This window comes from Antechinus flavipes, chromosome 5, assembly GCF_016432865.1.
Source record: "Antechinus flavipes isolate AdamAnt ecotype Samford, QLD, Australia chromosome 5, AdamAnt_v2, whole genome shotgun sequence".
Lineage (NCBI taxonomy): Eukaryota > Metazoa > Chordata > Mammalia > Dasyuromorphia > Dasyuridae > Antechinus > Antechinus flavipes.
Window position 1 is genome coordinate 65,705,370 of NC_067402.1, and position 18,409 is coordinate 65,723,778.

At 39.2% G+C, this 18,409-nt stretch overlaps 1 protein-coding gene across 2 annotated transcripts in view; it reads left to right on the forward strand.

The window, feature by feature from the left end:
• The window catches only part of JCAD (junctional cadherin 5 associated), a 72,363-nt gene extending 56,214 nt beyond the window's left edge, over positions 1–16,149 (forward strand). For both annotated transcript variants that reach the window (XM_051963550.1, XM_051963551.1), the window contains 3 exons: positions 2,351–6,183; positions 12,223–12,515; positions 15,029–16,149. In XM_051963550.1, the coding sequence (XP_051819510.1) occupies positions 2,351–6,183; positions 12,223–12,257 (3,868 nt within the window). In that variant the 3' untranslated portion in view covers positions 12,258–12,515; positions 15,029–16,149. The remainder of the gene's footprint in view (positions 1–2,350; positions 6,184–12,222; positions 12,516–15,028) is intronic.
• Positions 16,150–18,409: the final 2,260 nt, after the last annotated feature.

The window sequence follows — 18,409 nt, forward strand, 5'->3', positions numbered from 1 at the left end:
ATATGGCAACTTAAGCCTAGACAGAATTGTCCTGTATGTTCTTCAAGCCTAAGAGATGTACCATGGACTTCTGATTTATCTTCTTGCCTCTTTAATTGTTCCTCTGACAGTTCTAGTATCTTACAAAGTTTATATACTTTGAATTAAACCATTGCCAAGTAGAGTTTTGCTAAGTTTAGTTTTCTGATAACCAGCTGACCCTAAGGATTTAAAAATATTTCAACTTCTTCTCTCCTTGTCAGCCTGACCTTCCCTAACACAGTGGAGGATGTTCTGGTGAACTCACAAAGAGCAAAGTTGCAAAGCTGTGAAGGGGCTATTGGGTGGTCTTGGATGGTGAACATTATGTATGTCCTCCAAGCCAATGGGGCCAATGTCAGGGGATGACTTGTGCATACCCATCCATCAGCCAGTCAGTACAGATTGCTTCTTGGAAATGGGGAGGTTTTGGTTGTGCCTGTAAAGCTTTGGGGATTGTTATGTGAAATAAAATTTTTAGTTAAATAAAAATGACACAGTTATGGCTTCCTTTGTCCTACCAATACCCACGTCTCTTTTCAGAATCAGTTCTGGTTCATGAGGGCAGTGTTCTACCTAAAATAAACAGGATTTCAGGGAAATTAATCTTTTTTTTTCAGAACTTGACACTGATGTCATTTCTTAAAGTAACTATTTAATAGACTGTTTCTATTGAAGTGCATCTAATTTCCATGTAATTCGGTCTTGCCATACCCAACTAACATTCCCTACTCAAGAACTTTAATTGATTTCAACTTTTAGGAGAAAGGAGTTAAATCACTGGAAAACTGTTTGTATCAGAAATTATGTCCCCCAAAATAGTAATCACTAAGGTAAATACCTGAGAATACACATTAATTTCTCTTATTCCTCTAACTACAAGTTTAGACAATGAGACGATATTCACAAATAGGAACCTGAGGCACTACATGTTCTCAAGTAACCTTCAAGACACTGTGCAGAAAGAGAAGTAATTTATCTTTGAAAGCCTTTTATGACAAGAATTGAAACAGTTTTCTGTTTAACTATTTACTCACTAGATCACTTGTTTCTCCTCAGCATTCTAGATAACTGAATTTTTATTATATAATAAAATTCTAGTCTCTGGACACTAATATATCGTCCCTTAACATTTTATACTACACCTAACTGAGAGCTTCTTCAGAAACTTTTTTTTGATAGTAGTGGTATTTATTTGCCTTAGGATGGGGTCCTCAAACTATGGCCCATGGGCCAGATGCAGCAGCTGAGGACATTTATCCCTCTCACCCAGGGCTATGAAGTTTCTTTACTTAAAGACCCACAAAACAAAGTTTTTGTTTTTACTATAGTCCAGCCCTCCAACAGTCTGAGGGACAGTGAACTAGCTCCCTATTTAAAAAGTTCGAGGACCCCTGCGGATAAAGAGAGACATTTAGCAAATTGCAATTTAAGAGAAAGTTTTGTATGGCATCTAGAATCTTCTCACCAAACATAGTGAGAAAAAAAGCCATCCACATTTACTCTTGGCAGATTTCTAGGTCAACTCTCTTCTTTGAGCCTCCTAAAATCAAATCTTTTCTGCTACCATTTTGGCCCATACCTATGCTTGCTATGTTTCTTATATTATGGCCACCCAAGGGACACTTTGGTGGGAGAAAGATGGTAGAGGAAATGAGGATCCGTATCATGAAGGGAACAAGAATAAACCAAATGTTAGACCCAAGAATGAGTGCCAGAAGTTAGCATGATGGAGCCTGATTTTCAAAGTATAGAAATCCAATGACCTGATATGAGAGAGAAAAATTTCTGCAAGGGGGTTTTATGTGTTTAGTGAGGAGGAAATGAGGGTAATACAAATGAGGAGAGAGGGCACAGAAAACAATGCTGATCATAATTTGCCTCATTGCCAGCCTACCTCACTAAACCTTGAATTTCCTGATAATGGCCATTCTGAACTTTTCCACCTTGCCTTCACCTGCTAGCCCAGCAACACTATCAATACTACCAAGCTTAAGGGCTTAAATGATTGGAACAATGTTTACTGTGCTGCATTCTAATTTGGCTATGATAGACAGTGGGCTTGTACCTTTGCCTCTTCATAGGGAGCTATTCTAATCCCTAAATAGCTGGATGTTAAAACAAATAGTTATCCTAGTAATCATGATCTGTCCAGTCTTTCCAAAAAAAAAAAAAATTAGTGCAATCTGAGAGGGAGTAATTAACAAAAGGGAAATGGAAATTCATTTGGAATAAAGCAAAGTTTCACTTCTGGAAGGCCAGAAGGCAAAGAAAAAGCACATTTCTTTTATATGTTGTTTTTTAATAGAGCATATGTGTTTGTTTTCTGTAGGTTTTATAACCAGCCACCATTAGAGTGGTCTTCTCAGCCTAAGCCAGATCTTGCCTATTGGAGACGAAAAGGACAAGACTTCAGTGTGCTGCTGGATTATACAGACCGAGGAAACCTGGAAACCCCCAGAATGGCAGAGCCCCATGGTGTGAACCGAAATGTGAGAGAGGGTCAGTTGGAAGTAGGATCGAGGTTGGAAAACACGATGAAGAGAGCAGTTTTGGAAGACAGCTGGAAAATAGCCAGAGATCCCAAGTGGCAGAATGCAAATTTTGAAAGCTGGAACCAGCCTAGGAGACTGGGGAGGCAGATGTCTGATGGAGATGGTGAGAAGCTGCTTCAAGATGTGTACTCATTTACTAAAGGAGATAATACATTTAATTCCCAAAACAAGGGGAAGTCCCAGTCATTGCCTAGAGTGCTTTCCCCTGACAGCCTAAGATGTGTGGAAATGCCCATTCTGATAAATGATTACCATTTCCCAGGGGATACTAAAATGCTATTTTATCCTACAAATAGTACATCAAACTTGGAATACTTAAGAAACCCTGAAAAGGTTGACCCCTATATTCCTTTACAAAAGCCCAAGTATGGGAGACCCCTAAAACCTCCGTCTTATGAACTTCATCGACAAACTCGAAGTGGAGTAGAAACCAGCAGGTATCAGGACAACTACCAGAGAGACTGTGTTTCTTTTCTGCCTCAAACTAATGAGCCCAGGCAGGACCCTTATAACCCAGATCCAAATTTGGAGCCTCCCATGTATGTCCCACCACCATCTTACAAGTCACCACCCCAGCAGAACACAAATCCACATTTCCTAAACGAAGTGCCTCATTTCCAGTATGGTGGTCACATACAGCAGCAGCAGCAGCGGCTGATGATGGAGAAGCCCATTGCTGGCCATTACTCTTCATCCAGCTCCTACAGGTCTGGGAATCAATATGGTGCAAGTGGGTGTCCCCCCCATGGGCTTTCTGGATACCCCCAGCACGTGGAAGCTTGTAACAGCTCAGTTCAGTATATTCCCTTCAATGACCCACGAATTCGACACATCAAAATGACCCATCATCAGGACCTCGGCCAGCAAACCAAATTCCTTGAAACGCTATGTACCACAGGTCCCTCTGATTTCCAAGGCCCAGCTCGGGTTCAAGCACAAGATGATGGTGCCTTTTTGCATCCCGAAAGTCAAGTCCCCACAACCAAAAGTGAGAATGATCCTGCCACGTACGCACCTAACCTCGGGTGGCTCCCAGCAGCAACCCCCCCAGACAGAGAAATCTGTGCCTTGCCTGACCAAAGAGACAATTGTGTTTTAAGTGAACAACAGCCTGATAAGGGAAGTAGCCGTCAGCAGTGCACTAAAGGGAGGGTTTCTTCCCAAATCCCACAGCGGGAGAGTACCTGTGAAACCATAACTAAGCTCAAAACATTTCAAACTGGGATTCAGACCAAGAAAAGTTCAAAGAAAAAAGTGAACGAGACTGTATTTTGCTTGGTTTCTGTCCCAGTTAAATCAGAGCCACATCTGCCAGATACAGATAGGAATAACAATGATTTAAAACAGAATACTGATAAAAAGAATGGCAATGATAAGAATGGGGTTTTGCAAGAACAAAGTCTCTTAAGCATGTCTTCCACAGACCTGGAGCTGCAAGCACTTACAGGAAATATGGCCAGTAAAACTGAGTTACAAAAACAAGGACTCGGAGGGCCAAAACAGTACAAACAAACAAATGACCTCAGATTCAGTCATCCCATCAAACACAGGGAGCTCAGATATTCTGGCTCTTGGCCAGGTGACCAGTACAGAGACCAGCAAACGCAGACCCCTATCACTCAAGAATCCCAAACCTCCCAGTTTCTCCCTGCTAAAAAGATGGAGAGCCAACACGACACACTTCCCCTTCCAAAAGTATCAGACCCTGCTCTGAAATTATCAGAACTCTCTGCCTCTGAAACTCTGAAGACAACAGCATCACCTCCCAATGACTGGAAGATGAGACCAAATACCTGCAATCTGAAAGGTCAAATGTACTTCAGTCCATCTAGCAATAGTGCTTTCTCGAGGACTGCTTCATCCACGATTCCTATATCAAAAGCAGGCCAAAGCCAGCCTCATGGGCCCTCTGCAAATATAAATGAGAGGGACACTAAGCCAGTATTCAAAGGTCAAGTGGTGAAGGGTGACTCAAGTGCCCCGTGTAATAGTAAGGAGCTCTTTGGTCAGTTTCTCTTAAAACCAGTTAGCCGTCGTCCCTGGGATGTAATAAGTCAATTAGAAAGTTTTAACAAGGAACTTCAAGAACAGGAAGAAAGTAGTAATAATAGTAGCAGAAGCAATAGCAGTATTGATGGAGAAATTGCAGAAAGTGAGCAACAGATGCAGGAGGATATTGGTGCTGATGCTGACCTAAAGGACTGTAAGCCCGATGAACCCAGTCAAGAAATGACAGTTAGACTACAGCCAAGGATAACAGCACCAGAGAATCCTGTATTTAAATCAGGAAGAGTTAAGAGTGTGGAGCTGATATCTGATTACATATGTGACTATCCCCAAGCACAGATCTTGCAAAGAAGAGATAGCAAAGGTGAATCTGTCAAGCCCTTAGCTGAAAGCATGATTCCAGAAACAAGAAAGCAGGAAATGGAGTATAGAATAGACAAATTGGCTATCAGCCCAGATCCTGGGAGAAGAATGATGTCAAGTAGTTTGATGAAGACAGCTCCAAACTCCTCAAGCTACCCAACTGACATAAGAGAGCCCCAAGAAAATAGGCAATATAGCGATGTATTAAATTCTTTACAACCAAGCCAGATGATTCATCCCAGGAGTGATGGAGTTAAAGAGAGGGAGTCAGAAGGGCAGATTTCTTTAGTGAACAAAACCCAGGGTCTGTCTGAACCAGAAATAAAGTTTGTGGAGCATGATATGGGTCCTGTGCATAGGCCCAACAAGCTAGATGGCATTTTAGAAAAACCAGGTGCAATAGAAATCCCTCCTAATGAACCTCTTCAAACACGGGCTGCACGGATTCTGGGCATAGAAGTAGCAGTGGAGTCCCTCATCCATGGTAACAAGGACAAGGGGACAAACCTTCCTCCCGGTCCTGCTGAAAATATTCCCAAGGCTGATTTTCCAGCAGTAGAAACATCATATAATTTGGTGCAGCCAAATCCCCCTGAGACCACATCATCAAAAAGTGCTTTTGATAGCAGGAGAAAGTGTGGCTGGACCGAAAGCCCTCTCTTTGTAGGAGAGAGAGACACACATTTGAAGACACGTGTAATTCGCCAAGATTCTGAACTAAACTCAGATGGAAATGGTGATGACACCATTAATTCTTTGGTCTCTGAATTTGAGCCCAAATCATCATCTAAGCTCCATGATCAAAAGGACCTCAGGACAAATCAGTCCTACAAGTCAACTTTGTTTCATTATCTGGAAAGAAACTCTACCGGGATGGGCTCAGAAAAGAAATTCAGAAGCACCTCCAAGGTGATTGAAACTATCCAAGAGAAATTAGTCAGCCCCCCGACCAAAACAGCTGTGGATCGGCTAATGAGAATGAAGGAAGTAGATTCCATTTCTCGAATTAGGCGTCTCAGTTCTAAGAGCACGGATTCTGGGGAGGAGACAGAGGAAGAGAAAATTCAGAGGAGACTGGAAGGACCGAAAAGGAACTTTGGTTCTTTGAACGGCAGTGACCCAGGACACAAAGTGGAGGATGCTAATGCTGTGTCGAAGCACATCATATCTCTTGAAGAAAATGGCCATCAGACAGTACATAGTGCAAAGAAGAATTCAGAGCAAGATTTTTTTTGCCTAGGTAAGTAGCATTAACATTTGAGTGATGCTTTCTTAGGGAAGGGTACAATCTGTCTTGTCTTAGAATCCTTTTGGGAAATATGATTTCTGTGGTGTGGGGGAACTCTTGACATAGAGACCCCCTTTACCAAGGCAGATTATCAATTTGTTTTTAATTTGTGTGGCCAAAGAAAGTTGACTAGGGTCACTGCAAAATTTTAATGGACTTGTCTGTGGTCACAAAGATAGTAGGTGTCAGAGGCACTACTTTCTCTTACCCACAGGTCTTTCTGATTTCAAAGGTAGTCTTCTAGCCCCTAGGTCACACTGCTTTTCAGAATATAAGAAATAACCTCGTCCTGCTTTAAGAAAAACCAACATGTGAAATTTGGCATGTGGATCAAATGAATTGGAGAATAATTATTGATTTAAAACAAAAAAATATTATTTTATAAAAGAATATTCTGGACTAGGGACATTTTTTACTTTATATCATGGAGCCCCTAGACAGTCTAGTGGACCCATTTAGTCACTGGGTTTCTTTTCAGGTGACTAGAAATCTAAGACTTTGTCCTTTCATTGTTAAGCTCTCCTAGTTTTTTGAAAGAAATAATGCTCTGTTAAATTCAAAATTTTAGACTAATGTAAAGAGGAAGTTGGGAGTGGAAAGGGAAGAACAAACATTTATTAAATGTGTACTAAGGCCCTTCTGTAATCAAGGGTTTTACAGATATTTTCCCCTTTGATCCTCACAACAGCCGTGGGAGAGAGGTACTACTATTTATCAATGAAGAAACTGAGGCAGGCAAATATTAAATGACTTGCCAAGGGCCATACAGCTAATGTGTCTGAGACTGGATGGGAATATTGGGTTTTTTGGCTTTAGGCAGAGGACTCTAGCTTGCTGCCTTACTGAATAAAACAAAACCCTTAATAAATAAGGATTAGAGCAGAAACTCTCATAATTTCTTATGTGCTGAACTCTCCTAGATAATTCACAAATAAGTGAGGGTCCTGTCTCTCATGCCATGTCTCTCACAGGCTACACTTGGCAGATGTGTTTTTGTTTCCTTTCTCTTATTCATTTTCGGTGCCCATTAAGCAGAGGAATTAAACAGAGGAATTAAAAGCTGAGGAGAGCTAGCACAGTCAAAAAGGGCTGGCCTAGGACTTGGTCCTACACACCTGACTATGTTAAACAAATGAATCGTGAAGGCTTTGCATTTCATAATGCTTCACATTAGACTGAGTGCACATAAATGGCATGCTGTACAGTTTGTCTATAGCAACAGAGGGAGGGAGAGAGGAAATGAGCATTTATTAATCACTTAATGTATGCCTGGTGCTATGCCAAATGCTCGATAAACATCTCATTTGATCCTTATAACACTCCTGGGAGATGGATGCTATTATTATCCTCATTTTACAAGTGAGGAAACTGAGGTAAGCAGATGTACTTTTTGGCTTAGCAGTGGTATGATATGGAGGAAAGAGCATTTGTTTTGTAGTCAAAGGACATGGATTCAAATCTCACCTTCACACTTACTCATGGTGTGACTTTTCTTGGTCATCTAACCTTTTTGAATTTCAATTTCTTTGTAAAATGAAGGGACTAGATACATTCAGTGTCCCTTCTAGCTCTGGATCTGTGTTGTCCCTGAAATTTTTTTAAGCAACTCTTTTCTCCCAGTCTCTACACTGTTTAAAAAGGGAAAAAAGTCATCAATATGATATATCTTAAAGAGGGCTGAATATTAGCAGAAACAAACTCTGTGGAGCCAACATCATGGCACCAGACCACCTCTCTAGGCTTCAGTTTTCTCATCTATAAAATGAGAGATTGGGCTGGATGGTCTACCCAAGTGTTAGGGCTTCTCTTCTCCACCTCCGTCCCTGACAGGAGATTTTCTACTTCAGCCTAAACACATAAAATAGAGGTCCTTATGAGATTATATCCTGGACTTTCTTGCCTTTATTGTGTGCTATTATCTCTTTCCCTGAACCGAAGTACCTTCATTGTGGATGGAAGGATTATATAGCTGGTTCCGTGCTGTCTTATTCTTCCTTTTGGAACTGACTCACTAGTAGATCCAGCTTGCATATGGATTGTGTTGTCCAATGCTGAATTACTTTTGGAACGGTATTGAGTTCAGCCCATTTGTTTTTGCAGCCTTTGTTGCGTGATTCAATTCAACAGGGATTTATTGAGTGCTTCCTAGCTATCCTGACAAGAGGGGTTCCTTAAAAGAGAGAGAAGTCTAAAGATCTCATCTATGGTTGGGGATGGTGGCTCACACTTGTACTCTCTATCAGGGAGGCCAAGTGGGACAATCTCTTGAAGTTGGGAGTTCTGAGCTGTAGTACACATTGGGTGTCCATGTAAAATTCAGCATTAAGATGGTGAACTGCTAGGAATGCCCAAGGAATGGAGAGCTGACAGAGATTGGAAAATGGATCAGGAAAAAGTCCTTCTGGACACCAGATAATTACTAGGTAGGCCTATGAGTCGGTACCATACTTTTAGCCTGAATAAGATAGAGACCCAGTCTCAAAAGAAAAAAGAATCTCATATATAATCTCATATGTGTCCAAGTTTTTCTATTTCCCAACCCAGCAGAGGAGTATTGATGGCTCAATTAAGCCACCATTAAGTTGTTAGTGGCTTACCACCATGAGCTACTATCAAGAAACTGTCACAAACTGAAGCATGTGTTCAGCTGCTTTTCAGACATGTCCAGCTCTTCATGTCCATTCAGTCATGTCCATTAGGATTTTCTTGGCAAAAATACTGGACCACTCCAGTAGGTCTACCATTTCCTTCTCCAGCTCAATTCACAGATGAAGAAACTGAGGCAAACAGAGCAAAGTGACTTACCCAGAATCACACAGCTATTAAGTATCTGAGGCCAGATTTGAATTCATAAAGAGGCGTCTTCTTGACTCCAGGCCCAGCAATTGGCTGGAATACTATGTATTATGTTGCCATCTAGTTTCCTTGTACGAAGCAAGTATGTAATCTCATTGAGGTCAAGGTCCTATGTTATTTTGTACTTTATTTTCTCAGTCCCTAGCAAAGAGCTTAGCAGATAGGAAGACTTTAGAAGCACTTGACTTATGGAACAGAAGCAGATGGAACTTAACAGAGTCTGCAAAATCAAGGTCTTGTTTACAGTTTGGGTTTATAACACCCCATTCAGATATCCACTCAATCTGTGAATCTTCCAGCTCAGTGGCTGTCTGCCCACGAGTAGGTCAGCAAGAGCCAGACTTCTTAAACTTTTTTCTGCTTGTGAGCCTTTTCACCTGAGAAATTTTTATGTGATCATGATTATGGAACTATATAAAATAGGAATATAAATCTGATATTTACTGATAATAAATCATAATTTTACAACTCACACATTCAAAGGGATTCTATTTGGTCCTGACCCACAGTTTAAGAAGCTTTGAGCTAGAGATAGCTATCAGCAGCCTCTAGGAAATCCAACAAGTCTTAGTCTGGCTTAGATAAGTAGGTGACAGTGAGTAGGTAGGATTCTGGGACCAGAGTCAGAAATTGAATTCAAATCACTTAGACATGTCTTAGCTTTGTGATTCTAGAAAAGTCACTTAATCTCTTCTCTCACTCTCTATTTCTCTTGGCTTCCTCAACTATACACAGTGGGGACAATAATACCACCTCCTCCTACCCTTCAGGATTATTGTGAGGATAAAATGAGATAATTATGAAGTGCTTTGCAAACCTAAAAGTGATATATGAATGATGTTGTTGTTGTTGTTGTTGTTGTTGTTGTTGTTGTTGTTGTTGTTGTTTGTCTTGTTGACAGACTCTGGAAGGAGTCTTTGGTGACTCCAGACAACGTTTATCCAGTGAGTACTCTGGGCTGCAGCTGCTCAGGACCCTAAGTGTCATGGAAGTGCTCTGTAAAGACGTATTATCTAGCTGACAGCCAATTAACTTGGCATTTAGGAAGGATTTATATTTTCAGGCCTCCAGTGAGTAGCAAGTTTGACATTTTCAAACTTTCATGAATGAAAAGTCTCCCTTTTTTCATTGTGGGTGGTAGGGAAACCAGGCTTTGTTAACCAAAGATTCCTCAAAGAAACTAACCCAGCAAGAGGTCTAGTACAACTCCAGACCGAAAGCTCATCATTTTCTGGTTCATGTTTGAATCTCTCACATTAGCAGTGAATATTATTCTGAGTGTTGAATGTCAGAAGAAGACATGGGGAGAGGTGCTTCTTAACATAGAAAGTATTGTGTTAAGTACAGAAATTGCCTAGCCCTTTAAGTATCTCAATCTTTACTGACTCAGGATGCCCTAAACACATATATGCAAAATTATTTCAATCTTCTTAGCAATATAGCTGAGTTGAGGAAAATGAAATGATTATTGAATACATTCTGATGGTAAAGACATTACTGTACTGACTACATGTTCTACATGAGATACAGCAAGACAGAGGGAAAGCAGAAATAATATGATAACAAATATATTGTGTTAAGACCACAAAATGCTTTATAGGTATGACATATGTGATCCTCAAAACACTTGGGAAATAAGCAGCGAAAATGTTAAAAAGGATTGAATACCGAATCTGGAGTCAAGAAGATCTGAATTTAAATCCAGCCTGAGACACTAGCTGTGTGACCCTAAACAAGTCCTTTAACTTTTATCTGTTTCAGTTTCCACAACTGTAAAATGGGGATAATAATAGTATTTACATCAAAAAGTTATTAGTAAAGATCAAATGAGATAATATTTATAAAATGCTTTTAACCCAGTGCATGGTACATAATAGGCATTTAAACACATTTGGCAGATGAGAAAAATGAGGCTCAACAGAGTTGAGATATAGCAATTATATGATCTTAGTTAGCAAACTGGTCTCCTGATGCTTAAATCCATTGTGTTCCTATCATAGCACTTACTGCCTCCTGAGAGCAGAGGCTATAGCATCTTGTTTTTAAAACTTCCAAACTGTGGCAGCCTTCCTTCCAGGCAGTTTTTCAACATTCTTATCTTCTTTTTATTTTTAAAAGAAGAAAAATTCAGCTGATAATTCATGAAATGAAGCCATTTTGAATGCAGTATGTCCAAAACTAGCATCCCAGGAGAGAATGGTAGAATCATACTATTAGAGCTGGAATGGAACTCCAAAGAATGTCGCCTTACTTTGAGTCTAATAGAATGCTATTTAGTAGAACAAAAGGGTTATGGATCATGTATTTTTCATATTTAATTAATGGGGGAGAGAGAGAGAGAAACAGACAGACAGACAGAAAGAGAGAGAGAGAGAGAGAGAGAGAGAGAGAGAGAGAGAGAGAGAGAGAGAGAGAGAGAGAGAGAGACATAAACAGTGAGAGAGAGAGAGAGAGAGAGAAAGAATGAATGTGAGTGCCCAGTTTGGGACTGGAAACTGGGTTAATCCAGAAGCTGAGCCAAGTACAATGCAGAGTTCCCATGCATCCAAGTACGCCCATGACTGGGGTCCTAAGGGCAGAAGGCCCCCTCTTTCTGGCTAGGGATCAGCTTCCTTCTCTTGTCCCTTTCAGGGAATGTGTGGCAAGCAGCCAAGAATTGTGTGTCCTTCAAGCCAACAAGTTGTAGCATTTGACTTCAGGACGGAAATTCAGGCTCACTTGGAGAAGTTGGTACATTGTGTTAAGCATATGTAACTGAAAACCAAAAGGCATTCTTAGCCACAAATGAACACAACAGAAGTCAGCTTGTTTCAAAGTTAATTGTATTACATTTTGAACAACAGAAGAAAAAAAAATCTCTCAAAATGTTATTTACTACTTCCCCTCTGTGGCCCGCCTCTCACTTAATGACTTGAATGTGCTTCCTTTTAAACATCAGTTGAAATTCACATCCCAAGTCCAGAGTAAACAGACTTGCAGAAATAATTGAAATTGATTTAGACACTTATTAAAAATAGGGAAAGAAGGAAGAAGACAATGTTGTTGTTTTTTTTTCTCTTTTGCTCTTGCTAAATGGATGAGGATTAAAAAGTGGTTAATCTGTTACTGATTATTTCCTTTTTTTGACTTTTACAGATACATATGATCCTAGCCGAGTTGAAAGAGTCTGATATGAACGCCTGTGCAAATGTCGAACACTCCAGCCCTCTCATTAAGTATTCTCCAATTCGGGGCTGATCAGTCTGCCTGGCCCAGGCGTTTGCTTAGAAATCATGACTAGTTTTGCTGTATTGATAAAGCCTTTACCACTGCCGATAGAATTAATCATTCTTCTAGAGCTGTTTTGTGGAGATAATGAAAATTTTGCCCTTTGAAGTGACACCTGTTCCTGTCGCCGTTCTAATTAAGTTGTGCCTACTTTTGTCAAGGTATTTTCACATCGATGGAGGCAACTAAGATGTAAATGAGATGAAGTGAGGTAGTTCAACTAGTCCTTCAGGGTTAAAGGTTAGACATGGTAATACTATGAAAATGATCTGGAAAAAGAATGTGAATGTGTTAGCTCCCTTTCTGAATCTCTAAAGTTCAAGCTTTATGTTTATGGGATGGAATCTTGGAGATAGACTGTTTCTAAGAGTCCTTCTGCACTTTTGAGTTATGGGGAAATGTGGAATGAACATAAGCTTAGAGGCTGATCTTTTTACAATCAGTTTGGCCACCTACTGTCAAAAATAATTTGCTTTAATTACATAAGTAAACTCGCCACATTTAGGGAATAAAAGCAATATCTTATAAGCTCCTAAGGGATAGCCATAATGGTCAAAGAATATTATTTATGGAGCAACTAAAGATTTTGGTCAGTTGCAAACAAAATACTATTGTGGGTTTTGCACTCAGTATTATCTACTTTTATTTTCTGTACGGATGTTTAGAAATTCTTTTATATGAAAAAAAAATTGCTGATTTAAAATAGCCCATTTTAACAAAGTAACTATATTTCTTTTTAGAGAAATACTATTTTTCTATGATGTAAACTATTGTTTGGTGGCAGATTTTTAAAGAAGTATTATATTTAAAAGAATCTGTATCCCTTTGTGTGAAGGGAACCCCAAGGAGGGTTCAGTTGGATGTTCTAATGTATATGTTATATCTCTCTTTCGTATACAATGCTGCCACTTGGATTTTGTTGTGAAAAGAGATGTCTATATATATATAAATATTATAGGGTTAATTAACTCTTTTTAAAATGAATTTTTCACAAAGATTTTTCTCAAATATAGCTTATGGGGTATTTTTGAAAGTCATCCCTTTCAGGATAGAGCTAAAAAAAAAATCCTCCAATCCTGGTGCCAGATTAACTAGAATGACCAAAAAGTGATTTCTTATTGTATCTGATTGTACAGTCCCAAAATACACTTTCTCCAATCCATCCAACACTTTTCAATCCCCTGACCACCACCACCACACACACACACACACACAGATTTTTACCTGGAATGATTCTAAATTTGTCTCTGTATTAAAAATATTGCTTAGAGACATTAAATATGTGGTATTTCAAAGAGTATTTTGAGGCTTGTACATTCTGCTGTGTTTAATATTGCATTAATCTGCACAAAGTTTATTTATGAATTTTTTATGTGTTTCTGTCCACTCTCTTTGTAAGATATTCTGGTTTGCTAACATTCATTTGAAGGTTTCTTGCTTCCATCCCCCTTCTTCCTTGCAGGAGAGTTGTCTCTTACATTGTCCATTCTCAAAAAATGTCCTTATCTATTTTTATTCTTCTCAACTTCCTGAAATGATCATTTATGGGTGGTCTGTAATTTGGCCCCAAAAACAATCCTTGTGGTGCTTTAAACAATTCCTTTTATATCTGTACTGTGTGATTTTTTTTAAAGAAGAACTTTATATATTTAGCTTATTATAAACAAAATAAGATCCATGTAAATCATTCTTCAAAATCCCCTCAGATAAAATAACGAATGATCTTGGGCCATATTATATTATTTATTTTAAGTTTTGGCTTTTCTAGCTACAATTACATTTTGTATTACAAGATATAGCATTCCTATCAGTAGGAACCAGGGCCAGGTTACTGCTTAGAATAGCCACAGAATTACTCTTTCTGGGAAAGGCGTTAGTGGGGAATGGTTCACTAAAACTTTGATCATTGGTTAACCACTTAGATTAGTGTTGGGCCAATTGGCCTGAAACTGAACCACTTGACAAGTCTATTTGGGACTTGGTGCCCTTTATACATTTAGAAAGTGGGAAGAATCTTTTTTTTCCAAAAATAAACTAACCTTATCCCTTGCTAAACTATCGACTTATTTCCTAAATATATTCAAATTAGAAATGTCCTAGAAGTGATTAGAAAGAAGAAAAACTGAGCACTCCAGATTCCTCCTAATGTCCATGAGGGGTGGGGAAGAGAGGCAGAGGGAATGGGAACACAAGAAAAAGTAAGAACAGGAAATGAAATTTCTTATTCCTTTATGGTAGACAGATAATTTAGGAAATATAGAAGATCATGATTTTGAGATATTACCCCAAAATATGGTTTATTTGAAGCCAACAACATCAATAAATTGTGAACATTTTTCCCCATTAAATGGAGCATAATTGATTAAGTACCTGATTTAACTATAATGAGCAATTTTAATATTACCTACTTGCCAAATTATTTTCTTGGTAAATATGGCCATTGATAATCATATATCAAAAGTTTGGGGGCTTAAAAGATTAAAGTTTATTTATTAAAGTGATTATAGAAGAATCATATGTGAAAAAGAAGTAGATGATGATTTAAAAAGGAAAGAAAATCAATTTAACCAGTGACTACTTGGTTCTGATTTTCCTTGTCTTATAGCAAACTTTTGATTGATTGAAAATAATGCATTTTAACATTATTTCCCTGTGTTCTTTGCTATATCCACAGCTTGTCCTAGAAAGTACCAACCATATGTGTAAAGATTTCCCTCTGGGAAGCCTGCAGTTCCCATCACCATCACCACCACCACCTCTGTTGTGTATAACTTTTCTGGCCCAGTGGATTTTTTGAGACTCTTTTCTTTCAGTGTCATTGGATTTGTTGGTCAGTTTGATTAGGGTAGATGTTATTAGTGGGAGGTATACTATTTCATTACAGAAAGGAGGGAATGCCCACACTGATCATCAGAGCCTTAATATTTAAATCTATTTTTTTCTTGGTGAAAGGCCACTATTATTTAAAATCATCATGGTGAAATAAACTAGTCTAAATTCATGGAACATATTTTGAGCTGTGCAATAACCTATCCCATGAAATAGGATGCATTTTAACAACACCCATCACAAATTCAAGTGGCTCATCAATGAGATAGCTTGAAGTAACCCTAATCACTTTTAGAGAGTGAAACAGTGACTTTTTCTGGCAAGTGTTCATCATGAAGTTTTTACTGCTAGGATGATAGCAGCAGACTAGGGAATGCTAATGACTGGAAAGAAAACCAGGCTTTGATTCATATCAGAACAAGTGACTAGAAGGAACCCAGGTTTAGTGCAGCAACTTTCAAAGAATATATTTGTGATCATTGGCCATCTTTGTTAAAAGTTACTGGGTAATGCAGAATTAAGTATCAAGGTTAACATCTCTTGGAAAGTGATAAATGTCACAAGATCATAGTTATAGAAATACTTGACTTTGAGGAATTTCTGATGTCCTAAGTTTTTGTAAACAAAAACTTTCATATTTGGGGCCATTATTCTGCTTAAAATAGTGACTGCCTGATCCATCCATGAATGGAGACAGGATTTAAGAGGAGGGGGTGGGATGGGGCTAAGCTATTGCTTGAGTGAGGAATTTTTGTGTGTCTTTTTTTTCCACTCAAGCTATATATTTTGTGCATCTGTTTATGGGAGTAGAATTGCTACTCTAAACTGGATTTAGGAAAAACATTCCAAATGACCTTTAAGAATCTGCACAGTGGGAGGTCTTTCCAAAGAGTGGGATGTTTCTCTCTGGCCAGTACTGATCAGGCCAAGAATAGGGAGATGATAAAGCAGAAGAAAGAGAGGGAGGGGGAGTAGACAGGCAGAGAGAAAGTGAGAGAGGGGGTGACAGGCAGAGAAAGAGAGAGAGAGAGAGAGAGAGAGAGAGAGAGAGAGAGAGAGAGAGAGAGAGAGAGAGAGAGAGAATGAGAATTTAAATTATATCCCTTTTCAGCAAAAGTTCTTTCAGTATAATATGAAGGGTGCTGCAAGTTGGAGACTAACAGTCTTGGGTAGGGGGAAAGATTGAGAGTTCTCTATGTTAATGCTGGCTTTGGAGCTCTCGTGAGCTCAGACAATATCATATAGAAGACTTGGGGCCTTTTTATTAGGTGGCCCTATTAAGAAACCAATACAAAAACTTGAACTGGAGCCCATTAGCACAAAAGCCCTGATTTGGGGTAGGGAGGCCAGGCAGTTTTCCATAAGATAATTCTCTTTCCCATATGAAAGCCAAGCCCCCTAGGTCTCAGCTGCTGAGTCAAAGAAACAGCTCAGCTTCCTTATATATCCCTTTACTCTCCAACCCACACTATCAGAAACTTGCTATTAGTCCTCACTGTCTTGGAGTGGAAGGGAAGGCAAAGCAAACATGAACAGCATATGGCAGAAATTAGAAATAAAAATGATATATCCTAGCCAGGTGAGATGGCAGTAACCTTAAGATTACAAACTAAATGAGGTCTTTTTCACCTGGGTCAACAGAAATCCCAACCATCACACCGAGGCCTGACGGAGAAAATAATCAGAGAAATCTCTGAAATGTAGCAAAAACAAGCACCCTGGTGAACCAAGACTAGTCTGAGTCTGCCCACATGTGTCAGTGACATAACTCCAGAAAACAGATAAAGGAGCCCCATGGCAAGCTGCAGCAGCACATAATGGCTTGTTGCCAGCTCTGAACCATGGCTACAGGTCATCTGGTCCAAGAGAATGCATGGTGAGAAGGGGCAGCAAAGGGGACATTCAGGGCAGGGGAAGAATCAAGTAAGCAAATGGAATATTTGTAAAATGTAATGGGATGAATGTCTTCAAAGAGCTTTGTATTTCTCTGCACAATGTAAATACTGTGTTGCTTTACTATATTACTATTTAAGGGTAATTAACCCTGCTACCTAATGCACATGTTCCAAATAAAGATTTTGCATGAATTTGCTGGTGTCTGTTACTTTTTGTTGAGGGTGGAAAAATTGAAACTGAGTAACATTCAAAGGAAAAGTTACTATGGGTTAGCTAACTGCAAAGGGGTGCACTCAGGATAGGGAAAGCTGGCTGACCCATCAACTGGGAAAAAGAAAATGAAGTGTTTGGGGTTGCCCTTGTTGTGCATGGAGATTGGATTCCAAGCAAGTTAATGGTCTACATTGTGTTCACCTCAAAATCAGTCTGACCGTGAACTGTCTTGTGCAGGACAATGGACTTGGAATCAGGAAGATCAGAGCTGAAAGGTTTCCTCAGACATTGACTAGCTGTGCGATGCTGGAAAACTCACAACTTCTCTGGGCTTCAGTTTCCACAGTTGTAAAACAGGGAGTAAGCTTAAAGGCCCTAAACTCAAAATCTATGATCCTCTGAAAAGAATTCTCTGGTAATAAGATTTAGAATGTCATTGGCTTTTTAAAAGGGTGGGTCTTTTTTAATCTTCATTTGGAATTTATTTAATCAACTAAAAGATTTTTCCCCCACTTTGGAGATGAAAAATAAACACTCAGAACTGACTGAGAGTCTTGTTTATTCTGTTTGATACATTCAGTCGCCCATTGCCCCTTCTAGATAATTAAGTCTGTAGTTTGAAGTATGATTAATTTTTAAAATCATTGATGGGTTTCCCTTTCTCTTGGGAGAAAGGAATTAAGACTAGTTCTACCTCCAATCACTTTGCTCAATGTCTTATTTTCTTCATTCTTGTCTTGGGTTGTGGGGATAAATCGTGGGTGTGGGGATGTTTTGCAGGTAGTCTGGGGGCTGGTCTGGAAATCTAATCTCATAAAAAGAGATAGTCATGTAATTGAAATTATTGAATATATAACAAAACTGTAATTTCATATCTCAACCTATATTTTTAAAAGTATAAAAATGAATGCTTAGAAATGGTCATCACCCCTTCCCACACCTCAACTTCCCTCCCCCACTGTAGTGGTTGGCCTAAGTGAAAAGTGCGACAGAATAGTGATAGTATGAAGTAATGGAAAAAACACTGCACTGCAGAGCAGAAGACCTAGATCTGGACCTGGCTCTTCACTAATTAGCTGTGTGACTGGAGAAATCCCCTAACTTGTATGGACCTACA